The 12,012-nt window shown below is 41.7% G+C and overlaps 2 protein-coding genes across 3 annotated transcripts in view; one reads left to right on the top strand and one right to left on the bottom strand.

The window, feature by feature from the left end:
- Positions 1-1,014: 1,014 nt before the first annotated feature.
- On the top strand, positions 1,015-9,624 carry TBRG1 (transforming growth factor beta regulator 1). Its single transcript, XM_039872829.1, has 9 exons — positions 1,015-1,348; positions 2,966-3,036; positions 3,657-3,889; positions 4,451-4,587; positions 4,872-5,018; positions 5,570-5,667; positions 5,924-6,034; positions 6,451-6,593; positions 7,263-9,624. Exons 1-9 carry the CDS (start codon positions 1,199-1,201, stop codon positions 7,406-7,408), a joined length of 1,236 nt encoding a protein of 411 aa, XP_039728763.1. The 5' UTR covers positions 1,015-1,198; the 3' UTR covers positions 7,409-9,624.
- A 614-nt stretch (positions 9,625-10,238) lies between these two features.
- Positions 10,239-12,012, bottom strand: part of SIAE (sialic acid acetylesterase) — a 32,811-nt gene continuing 31,037 nt past the window's right edge. For both annotated transcript variants that reach the window (XM_039872827.1, XM_039872828.1), the window contains one exon: positions 10,239-11,477. In XM_039872827.1, coding sequence (XP_039728761.1) covers positions 11,226-11,477 — 252 coding nt within the window. In that variant the 3' untranslated portion in view covers positions 10,239-11,225. The remainder of the gene's footprint in view (positions 11,478-12,012) is intronic.

The following is a 12,012-nucleotide window of genomic DNA, read 5'->3' as shown; positions in this document are numbered from 1 at the left end:
AATGTTCTGAAATAAAATACTGGGTCATCGATTCTAAACCTCTTTTTTTGAACTCTGTATTACTTATATTGGCATTAGATTTTTCTCCATCAATTTAATGAACGATATTAACTATGTACATATTTTAATTTCCATATACATCTCTAGAAGCCTAAAATTTTCATATATAACAGTAATTGTATTTTATATCAGTAGCGAACTCTTATTTGCTTCCATTACTCTACAGTATACTGTTTTCAGAGGAAAAAAAACCTGTGAACCAGAGACTCACTCAGCTAGTTAGTGGCATTGCTGGAAGGAGAATGAATATAAGGCTCTGCCTTCCAGACTAGTGCATTTATCAATATTGCATCCTAAAGAAATATATATCCTTATCTCATTTTAGATAGACCTTGCTTGTGAAGATAGAGCTACACATATGCATAGATACAGAAGCATATTTTTGGTGTCATCAGGCAAACAATGACTGAGTGACTGCTTTGTGCTAGCGTGTTATTAAAGCTGATTGTTAAATCTTCCATCTTCTCTACTATAGTATAACCTGAGAGAGCGAGGCTTTTTTTCCCCCTAAACAGCACTGCAGTCCCGGCTCCTAGTAAAATCACAGCTTAATGGAAACATTTATGCCAGCTACATAAGGGAGGGAAGCCAAGAAAGCGGCAGCACCAGCACTTGCGTTCGAGCGGGTCCTAGTTCGGGAAGGCCAGGAGTGTGAAAAGCTGCAGTTGACCGCAGTGGGCTGCGGGAGCGTGTGTAAGGCTCGCACTGGAAAGGTTTTTGCCGGTCCCTGCCTGAGCTCAGCAAGTACATTCCTTAGCTAACCACGCGCAAACGAATCCCAGCCGGTCACACGGGTCGCTCCCGGCCGTCACCCTGCCCTATGCCCCCTCCTCTTGGCTGAACACTCGCAAGGCCGAGACTACCACACGCTCACGACCTGGAAGTTACGCGTCTGCGTCATGACGTAACTTCCGGGAAGGGTCACTTCCGAGGCAGACGCGGAAGTGTGGGGAGGCACAGGGAGCCGGCTCGGGACGGAGTTTCTGGCTCAGCCGCGTGCTTTGGGAACGTTCTGGAGAGGTCGGTTCCTCAAGGTCCGCTTCGCCCAGCGCAGACCCGACGAGTCCAGCGCCCTGCCGCCCCTCGCCCCGGTGTCGATGCCGGCCGCGCCTGGGAGGCCCCGCAGCGGGGCCGGGCCATGAGCCTTCCCGGCGGCCTGCCCCCATCGCTGCGAGCCCCGGCGCAGTCCGGCAAGGTCAGGATGAAAAAGCTCCCGAAGAGGAGCCAGAACGAGAAGTACCGACTCAAGTACCTGCGGCTGCGCAAAGCCGCCAAAGCCACGGTGTTTGTGAGTCTGACGCCGCTCGGCACTTCGCCTCGACACTCTCCGAATTCGCGAAATCTTTCCCCAGACCGTCCCCCTTCCCAGAGTGGCACGACTAATACAGTGTTAGCTTTTGCTGTATACATCACTTCCCGGTAGCCTTGTGTCCTTGGACGGATTACGTGATTTCCGTAATCCTGTTTCTTCATCTGTCATTAAGAGCTAATAACAAGCTTGCGAAGTTGTGAAGATTCAATGAGGGAAGTGCTTGGTACCTAGATTTGCCAATAAGTTTTAGCCATTGTTATTATCGCAGAACTCTTGGAAATGCATTTGATTCTCAAGAGAAACCTGAGAACGAGTTGTTTTTAAAATAACACTGAAGCCCAGAGAGATGATTAGCCTAAGGGCACTGTGTCAGAAGCCTGACTCCAACTTAGACACCCTAAATCTAGTTTCATTACTTCCACTACACAGCCTATATCCCGAGCACCCTGTGTACCCATAACTGACCCCTTCTCTAAATAGACACATGAAGTTTTCAATAATTTACTCCCTTCTAAGCTCATTTGAGTCTCCCAAGTGTTACTGCGTTCGTTTATTGAAGCAGCACTGGGTTTATTGGATGAATGAACTGGTTTGCCGGCCACACTTTGTGCAACGATGTTCTGGCTCGCTCAAACTTGCCTCAGTGCTTGGAAATAAGGAGTGAAGCCCTCAGAGGTCCTTCCATGTCTGAATTGCCACCTTACCTCTTCTTTCTACAGAAAACTTGAACATCTCTTAGCTTCTTTGGAAGCATAAGGAAAGGTTTGGAAGTTACAACAGTCATTCCAAAAACATTTATTTAGCACTTGCTGTGTACACTGGAGAGAAATAAGAAAAGTAGAATTAAGAGGATTTGATATCTAATTGACTGTTACTTTTCTTTTATTCTCTACATGTCAGGAGTATACAAAGTTTGAAGCCTATGTTATTAGGGAGACTTTGGTTTCATTGAATACATGATGGTTTTGTAGAAAAGGGATATTGTTTTGTACATTCAGGTCCTACCTATGGAACATCCAGATTGGAGTATTCCCTTCAGGACCAATGCTTGGCAAACAGATTGAGTCATCAGTAAAGAAAGACAATACTTGAATACACATAAGTAGATTGAGTAAGAATTTTATATACTGAAGTTGGCCTGGTTCCATTCAGTTTTTCTCTTTAAGGTTCATCTTGTATGAGATGCTTTGAGTTAGATTGGTTTTGTAAGCTCCCCAAAAGTCAAGGTACTTGGGAATGGATATTCCTCATATTTATAAGGATTGACTTTAAGCATCTATGGATTTAAGCAGTATGCCTTTTTCTCTGCCAAAGGCTACCCTAATTAGGGTAACTGTACATCCTAGTTTGCCTAGAACAGCCCTAGTTTGCCATATTGTTCTGGCATAATCATTAATAGTGCACCCTTTTTACTCAAAAGACCCCAGCTTTGACCAATTCTGTAATTACCCTGCCCATAGTAGAACCTGACTTTACCTATATCTAGCTTCTTTTATAGTTTGCAAAAAAGACGTCTTTGGTTTGAAATATAACCCCTCTTCTCAGCACTTCGATCTTTTATTCATTTTATGTGATTACAATTTTTTCTTAAAGGAAAATGCTGCTATTTGTGATGAAATTGCTCGTCTTGAGGAAAAATTTCTTAAAGCAAAAGAAGAAAGACGGTGAGCTGACTTTGTTTTGTGTTCAGAACCACATTTTTGGTGATTGATGTGGCGGTATTGCTCTGGGTATTTTTCTCCGGTGGGATTTTTGTGCATTGCACACAATAATCAAGTACAGAGAAACTCACAACCTGTGGTTTTGGTTCCTGTTTACCCAGGTCATTTTGGACCACAGTGATGAGACAGCTCCTCTATTCATCTTTCTGACAAAACCCTCTTGCCACAACTAATAAGTAATCTAATTATAACTCCCCAGTTATAAAAGCCAAAAGAGAAAAGAAACTGTCTCTCATTCTACAGATGTTTATTATGTACCACTCTGTGCAAAGCACAGCGGGTGTACTTATGTATGTAGTTCATGGTATATGCCTTTCAGAAGCCTACCACCTTCCAACATCAAGGTAGAGAAACCCTCCAAATGCAAAAAGATACACTACACTTCTTTATCCTTTGCTTCTTGAGTTTATCCTCTGGAGCTTCATTATTCCCAGGCCCCAGTAAAAATATTTTTATGAGTGTAATGATCTTTGTTTATAGTTCTGGCTTTTCCTGGCACTTCAGTAAAATACTGACTTGAGATAAAACAGAAGTTCATACTTCTGCTTCCTTTCGTTCGTTAGGTACTTGCTAAAGAAGCTCCTCCAGCTTCAGGCTCTAACTGAAGGGGAAGTACAGGCTGCAGCTCCTTCCCACAGCTCCAGTTTGCCCCTGACTTATGGTGTGCCCAGCTCTGTGGGAACGCTACAGGGAGCTGTGCCCATTTCTGGGCCTAGCACTGGGGCTGAGGAACCATTTGGGAAGAAATCCAAGAAGGAGAAAAAAGAAAAAGGCAAAGAGAACAACAAACTGGAAGGTACCTTGGTGTTATCCCAGTGGCTCAGTGACTAATGACAAAGACCTGGTACTAACTAGCAGACACACACGACCACAGATATACTTAAACTCTCATCTGGTCCTTAGGCAGCCATAATAGCCCTTGAAAAACAAGTGTGTTGGAGCTACCTTGGATGGAGGAATTCCAGTTAGACCTGGTTAAATGTGAAGGCCTCCCCCTTCTTCCCTAGTCTCAATGCTGGGTTACCTTCAGTTCAGTCTTTCCTAGAGGTAGGAAAATGAGGTAGGTGGCCTTTTGAGTACACTGCTGGCTTGGGAAATTTCTGATCTTAAAAGTGAAGTAAGAGGCCTTAAAAAGTATAAGGCTTTTAGGTCCTAAGCAATAATATTAAAATTGGTCACTACCAGGTGGGTGGGTTAGAAAGGTACTCAGGGCTTTGGGGAAAAGTCCCATGTGCCCATTCAGTGAGCATGTAGAACTGGGATTGGCCTATTGCTCTTAGCATTCACGTGTAAAATTTTCCCTTCCCCTCAACACTGGGAGGGGCCTAAAGTGGGTGACCCCAGATTTGCGTTTCAGTTCTGAAGAAAACATCCAAGAAAAAGAAAATGGAGGGAGGTGCTCGCAAGCTGGTTCAGCCCATTGCCCTGGATCCCTCAGGACGGCCTGTGTTCCCCATCGGACTGGGGGGTCTAACAGTATATAGCCTGGGGGAGGTGAGTGAGACCAGCGATATATAGAGAGGAGAATCAGAACTATGGGAATGGGGTTGAGCCTTTCCTCCTAGTTCCCATAAGCAGCAGCCCTTTGCTGATCCAGACCAACCCCAGAAAATCTCCAGTCCCTAGGAAACAGGTTGGTTTTATTTGCCTACACTCTTTCCGTGTGAATAGAGTCACTCTTTGTAGCCCCAGAGTGGTTCCAAAGGCTACCTACAGTATGCTGGACTTCTCGATTCTCCAGTGACCTTAATTGCAAGTTGGGGGAATCTTTTTTATAGATCATCACCGACCGACCTGGCTTCCATGATGAGAGTGCCATCTACCCTGTGGGCTACTGCAGTACTCGAATATATGCCAGCATGAAGTGCCCAGACCAAAAGTGTCTCTATACCTGCCAGATCAAGGATGGTGGTTTGCAACCCCAGGTATTTTTCTTTGCAAAAATTCATCGAACTTTATTGAAAACTGGTCAAGGAATTAAGTTGGCTATATAGCGCTTGTTACAAAAATACTTTCTTGGCAGAAATTCCTCACTATTGGTATACTTTTGATTTAACAGTTTCTCTTTATAGTCAAGGTATTTTGCAATTCAAAATATAAAATAAAGTGAAATTGGCCTGTACTCCTCCTATATAAGGTTGACCTCAGATTACATGGAGAGTGATCTCATTTGTTTTAAAAATACCATTTGTATCTGTAAGTGGATCGGAAAGGGTCTAGAAAGACATATAACAAATTAAATGTTGACCTCTGGAGAGCAGTCAAACCAGGAGTATAGAACTGGAACAATCAAAGGACTTTCTCTGTTTTTTTGGATTTGTTTGAATTATTAACAGCACTGTTAGGAAATTGCAACCGCCTCCTAGTATGGATTATATCAGCTTCAAGTTGCAGAGTGAAGAGTAGTTACAAGAGTAGTATGACTTTACTTCTTCCTCCTTGAAGATTGCTTTCATGGCTCCTTTATCTTTTTCAGTTTGAAATTGTTCCAGAAGATGACCCCCAGAATGCCATTGTCAGCTCTTCCGCAAATGCCTGTCATGCAGAACTGCTCAGGGCATTAAGTGCTACTGTGTAAGTTGACCAACAACTTGAAGGCAGGCTAAAAAGATCATTTTCGGTATACTTTTGGTATCTTTTCTCTTGCTTTTAATGAGCGGAGATCCCTTATTTTATAGAACGCTGTCCTGCATCCTTTGGGTATCTTAGCAACTGGAGTCTCCAGAGTATCCAAGAAAGCTTACTGTGTGTTCTCGCCCACATTCTATCCCTCAACTCATCCTCTTCTCCCTTTAAGCTCTCGAACTAAAATTCTCCCTCTCTTATTTAGGGGGAAACTAATGTCTAACCTGCTTCCATCTGGAGCTGACTTTTTTGGGTTTTCTCATCCAACCATCCACAACCTGATCCAGAGCTGTCCAGGAGCTCGAAAATGTGTCAAGTAAGTGTGGTCATATCCATTCTCTTGAGAAAAGTTCCTTGATCAGTGGGCCAGGGACCTAAACTGCTTTGCTCCTTCATACTTACTGAGCTGCTTCTGTGCACAAGGCATGCTTGCTCCTCAACGAGTGTGCCTCAGTATCGGTCCTCTTAGCCCTCTGGACAGGTGAGCAGAAGCCAGTATCCCACTGTACTGTAATTATCATTTTCTGTGTGTACCATGACAGCCAAAGGAAGCCCTGCAGAATAATGTGTCACTAAAGAAGGCTGTCTATCTTTTTGTAGTCTTTTTGTTAGTTAATATGTTTTTAGATGGATATGGGAGATATTTACAGGAAAAAAACCTGATCTCTTTGAGGTAAGAATGGGTTATAGATACCAGACAGCTCTTGATAATGATTCCTGTTGATCCTGCAGCTACCAATGGGTGAAATTTGATGTGTGCAAACCTGGAGATGGGCAGCTGCCTCAAGGACTTCCGGAGGATGATGCAGCTATAAGCTTTGAAGCCTTTCAGAGACAGACCTTTGACGAAGATCATAATGATCCCATTCTGCAGGGTATCTTTTCATTTTACCTTTCTGGCTTGAAAATTGACCATTTTTAGGCAGCCCTCCCTCTTTATTTATAGCTGAGTACCTCGGATATCTAAGCAGTAAGTGATACAAGCTTTCAACCATGGAGAGTCCTGAGTCAGGAGGACCTGCTGCCCTGTGTAGCTATCCGGCAGTCCTTGCAGAAGTCACAGGCCCTTGGTAAGGCAGGGCCCACTGAGAAACTAGGGCTTCTCATTTTCTATGTCAGACCGAAGCGGAACTCCAGGGGAGAGTTTACTATGCAGGACTAAGATTCCAAGTGAGGTAAAGGAGATCAGGACATAGCCTTAGTCCTACCTCTGTTCCACGGATTTCCTACCATGAATGGTGGAGTGATCAGAGGATCCGGCACTAGGATCATATAGGAAGATTTCTGGACTAGAAATAAGAAATCAGAATTAAAATTCTCAGTCTTCCCTAATATATATACTACATAACCCTTGGCAAGTCACTTCATCTGTTTCAGCCAGTTTTCTTCATTGTAAAATTAAGTATCTGTCCTATCTTACAAAACAAGGGCAAAGTTGGGCTGACAGATGCAAGGGTGTTAAGGAGTTGAAAGAACATATATGTATCTGCTCAGTCTCCCGAGATTCCCAGGCAACACTGGAACTTAAGAAATTTTTTCCCCAGGATCCTTGGACCTCCCAGAGCTTCAGCCTACAGCCTTCGTGTCGTCTTATCAGCCCATGTTCCTGACACATGAACCTTTGGTAGATAATCACCTACAACACTTGAAGTCTCCGTCGCAGTGTAGCCCAGAGCAGTCTTCAGATTGAAGAAGGAATCAGATGCCACATCATTTTCATCAGGATGACTTTTTTTAACTTAAACTGAAACTTAGACTATATGGAAGAAGGCAGTAATTCAGGAGTGAGGAAGATATTAACATTTTGTCATGGAGGTTCCCATGGTGATAGTTTTCTCTAAGAAAAACTTCACCTGCTTTATTTTTAGTAATAAATTTCTCTTGACAATTCTGCTTATTTTCATCTTGTAATTAGGATATAATCTGTTTTGCTTATCTCTGCCTCTGGTAGAGTAAACTTAAGTCTTTATTAACCAGAGTAAGAGATGACTGCTGACTTATGAAGGAGTTAGAAAAATTCTGACAACCTACCCTTGATTCTGAGCCTACTTCAAGGAATATTAAGTCCCAGCCTCTACTCCAAATGGCTGTTTTATTTTCATGTCAGTATCATCAAAATTAAATTCTGCTCATCACCAAACTGGAGAGTCTAGTCCGAGACACACTTTGTCATTTTCTTCACATTACACATCCTTCAAGGGGATCAAAAGGTCCTCTTTAACCCTTTCTACATCTTTCTGGTTCCTTATTGGAGAATATGCTTTTAGCTAAATACACTGAAAGCACATGATAACACAAAGTTACATTGGATTGGCTCCCATCTCCATAACAGACTCACCTTGTCATTTCATAAACCATGTAACAGCATAACTCCACATTCAATGCGACTGAGTTATCTGGACCCTGTTTGTGGCATTAAGGTGGAGGCTAAAACCGACCGCTCCACAGCAGCTGGTTGGATGGCATCAAGAGCAGCCCAGCAAGGATCCACCCAGGTACCAGAGCTGGAATGGGAATGAACAAAAGGACTCCAGAAGTAGAAGAATGGGGAAAGAATGCTGAGAACTGGATTGTTACTGTGCTACAATTCATAACGGGACAGACGACACAAATGGGATTAGCATTTCATAGGAATGAATCTGGCCAGCAGAGGGAGGGGCTCAGACAGCAGCATTGGGAGCATACCATACTGGCCACCATAAAGTATCAGAAGCTAAAGTAACATTAATTTTATGACTATAATCTTTTTATAAGTTTGTATAGCTTTTACAGTGCAAACAAAATTTGGATAGTGGTAAATCAAGGGTTGAAAGGGTATTACTCAAAGCTGTTATTTAATATTTTTCTTTTTTTTTCTCTATAAGCTGACTGAACATATCTGTACTTATACAGAAATGATATAAGCTGCTTTTATCATATAGTAAATATCCTTCCATTCTATCACAGCTTGAGTAAAACATGAAAATTTTTTAATAAGTTAGTGTGCTGTTTAATGAGTATTCACTTTATAGCTCTCGTAGAATGGAAAGAACTCATTAGATCTTGACTCCTTAAACTTAAGGAGTCAAGATCTACATCTTTAAAATTAAATGAAATAATTAGAACATACTGGAATGCATCGCATGTTGCAAGGTTGAAACTTTGGTTTCAACTATAGTGCGTATATATATATATCACATGTATTCGCGTGTATGGGGATAGATGGAATAATGTCACATGTTTTTCCTGTGAATCATTTTTAAAAATGTGAGAAATAACTGCTATATTATACTTATATCTTTTCATCTACTGGTTAAAGATTTTTAAAATGTGACAACATCCAGTGTCAATGAGAATGAAGTAAAAAAAATGGGATGTTGAACCCTTTAGGAGGGTTAAGCTGTAGGTATCAAAATTTTAAACACATTTATCTTTAACTTATTCCACATTAAAGACCCTAAGGAAATTAAGTATGGTGTGCTGTTTGCAAGAAACAACACAGTATTAGTTTAATAGTGAAAAACTGACAAAAAACTATATATATATATCCAATAATGGGAAATTGATCAAAGTATGAGGTTCCCACAAACTGAAACACTAAATCTATATATCAGTTTACACAGGAAAATTATTTTGCTAGCATAAGTCAAAAACAGATAACAAAATAATATACCATGTAGTGTGTAAAATGTAACCCCAACAAATCAAGTGACTGATCACCCGACTATTGAGTGTATCTCCCTAAATGATGAATTTGGGGAAGATTTTTACTTGCTTACACTTTTTGTTAGTGTCCAAATGTTCTACAGTGATTATAAATTTCATTTTTCAAACAGTTATTTCAAAATGTTATTTCATTGGGAAAATAAGCTGACTTCCCACAGAATGTTTTAAATTATTCAACCATTAAAAAGAAATTAACTTTCACATGACTTTTCATTAAAATATCCACTCCCTAAACCTAACTTCAGATCGTGTGCACTTGGTTATTGGAGATGAAAGGAACCTGGACTTCTTAGCTATCTCTCGTTTAGAAAGTAAAAGTTACAGTAAGCTAAGATTATTTTAGTATTGAAGAAAAATATTTTTATATAAATTTAGTGTAGCCTAAGTATACAGTGATTATAAAGCCTACAGTAGTGCACAGTAATGTCCTAGGCCTTCATAGTCATTCTCCACTCACTCCACTGACTCACCTGGAGCAACTTCCAGTCCTGCAAGCTCCATTCATGCTAGTGCCCTGTACAGGCGTGCCATTTTATTTTTACAGTATTTTTTACCATACCTCTTATATGTTTAGATATGTTTAGATATACAAATACTATTGTGCTCCAATTGCTTACAGTGTTTAGTGCAGTAACATGCTATACAGGCTTGTAGCCCAGGAGCAATAGGCTATAGCATGCCAAGGTGCAGCAGGTTACACCACTTAGGCTTGTGTAAGTGCACTCACTGTGTGATGCATTTTTCAGAATGTATCCCGGTTAAGCGACGCCTGACTGTATACTTTGATTTCTAACTTCTGATAGACAACACAGTTATTAAGTGCCATTAGCTGTTTTTAATCAACCAATAAACAGCATTTTGATTCTTAACAGTACACACAAAAGCCCTTTCACATTTGCCTCATCTGGATTATTTTTTAAATGCTTATCGTGTAGCTTTACTCTCAGTCTCACTTTTTTCTTCCATCTGGATTATCCTTTGTATAGTTAAACCTCTTACCTTTAAAGAGCCTGGGATTTATATTTAACTCTTGATGACCTGTTTGCCTCTCAGTGACCTCCACTGTCACATTTTCCTAAGCTTAATCCCTGCCCTCCTGTTACTGGCAGCACGAGTGCCTTCCTGGGTTACCACCTTGCCCTCTTCATCTCTGAGGCGGGCCCTCAGCACCTCCCCAAAGTCCTGCCCATGGTTCTGCTTTGTTGGCTTTCAACATTCATATAATCACTATTTAAGTTGAGGGAGCAGAATTGTTTATAGGGTAGGGCTATCTTCAGTTATCTGAAAGACAGTCATGTAGTGGAAGAAAGATTTCAGTTCCACACAAGGAAAAACCTTGTTGGGAATTTAGAATGGAAGCTATGCAAAGATTCAACAACCACTTGTCAGATTTTGTAAAAACAAAACAAAACAAAAAAAACCACATAAATACTAGCCTACATGGCCTCAAAAGGTCTTCCAACCCTGTGTTCCACAATTCTGGATGTAAGAAGACAAAGTGTTAGACATTTCACTCCCAATAATCCTCAATTATGAATGACACAGGTTCAATTTGCTTGCAGTTGAGAATGAGTCCAGTACCGACTCCAGCCTAACTGGAGGACAAAAGGCGGGCACTTCGGTGTCTACTGGCCCTGTTCATCTCAGAATATAAAAACAGCCACGTGTGTGCTGGGAGCCGTCCAACAAGGCTTTTCTGTTTATTTCCTTTAAAAGCAACACGTGTTATCATTTAAACTCCTAAATGCCCAAATCCAAAGGTTCTACACTTACGTCTAAGATATGATCAAACTGCAACTAAATCATTTAGCAACTTTGCTGTGGTGTCCAGGCATCTGGTTTGTAATGAAAGCAGTGAAGGGAGGAGCCGGCAGGGTACTGCTGGGGTGGTACAGAGGACACTGTTTATATTCACAAGGCCACGTGGTCCAGGCATAGCGGAGAGCAACCAGGGTGCCTTGACAAGAACTGATATTCAGGGCCAGGATCTGGGTGGAGAAAGTGTTCATGGGAACTGGAAGCCACTTGCACTGATGGTCATCACAACACGAGATCTAACAAGAGAGTCACAAATAAGAAAGGTCAGGTCAAGTAGGATATTCCTAGAGGCTGAGAACTGCTCTTTCAGACTATAATGGAGAAAAGGAGCCACTCTCAGACAAGGAACCGCTTCCTAACAATAACCAGAGCAAATATGAGTCCAGGCTGGGTCTGGTCAACACAGCCACAGGTTGACAGTAAGTGTTCATGTGATGAGATAAATAAACCAATAAATAAGACCTAAATTACTGAGAGAGACAAGGAGGCACAATCACATCCTGCATTTGGAGAATGCTCCCCGAAATCCTTGCTGTCATCCTCCTGCCAAATGGCAAAGCAGGAATCTGAGTGAGTGAAGCAGTCCAACTGCTGCTCCCCTTTGGCACTCCCAAGGAGCTGAGGAATGAAGAAGGGGCACAAAAGGACTTTGGATAATAAGCCTTCTCAAGTCGGAAAGAACCAGGGAAGGGAACATAAATGATCCAGTACCCAAAGGTTAAATTCTGACCTGACTCCAACTAAGATTGCGGGTCCAGATGATGGACACAC

This window comes from Pteropus medius, unplaced genomic scaffold (genome assembly GCF_902729225.1).
Source record: "Pteropus medius unplaced genomic scaffold, Ma_sr-lr_union100, whole genome shotgun sequence".
NCBI classification, from domain to species: domain Eukaryota; kingdom Metazoa; phylum Chordata; class Mammalia; order Chiroptera; family Pteropodidae; genus Pteropus; species Pteropus medius.
Note: the sequence above shows the minus strand (reverse complement) of the source record. Positions and strands in the feature narration are given on the sequence as shown.

Excerpts from the sequence above, each read along its gene's own strand:
- TBRG1 (XM_039872829.1), top strand. The coding sequence starts at position 1,199 with ATGAGCCTTCCCGGCGGCCTGCCCCCATCGCTGCGAGCCCCGGCGCAG. Across the intron at positions 1,349-2,965 it reads CCGCCAAAGCCACGGTGTTT|GAAAATGCTGCTATTTGTGA; the intron begins GTGAGTCTGACG and ends TTTTTCTTAAAG. Across the intron at positions 6,035-6,450 it reads GGAGCTCGAAAATGTGTCAA|CTACCAATGGGTGAAATTTG; the intron begins GTAAGTGTGGTC and ends TTGATCCTGCAG.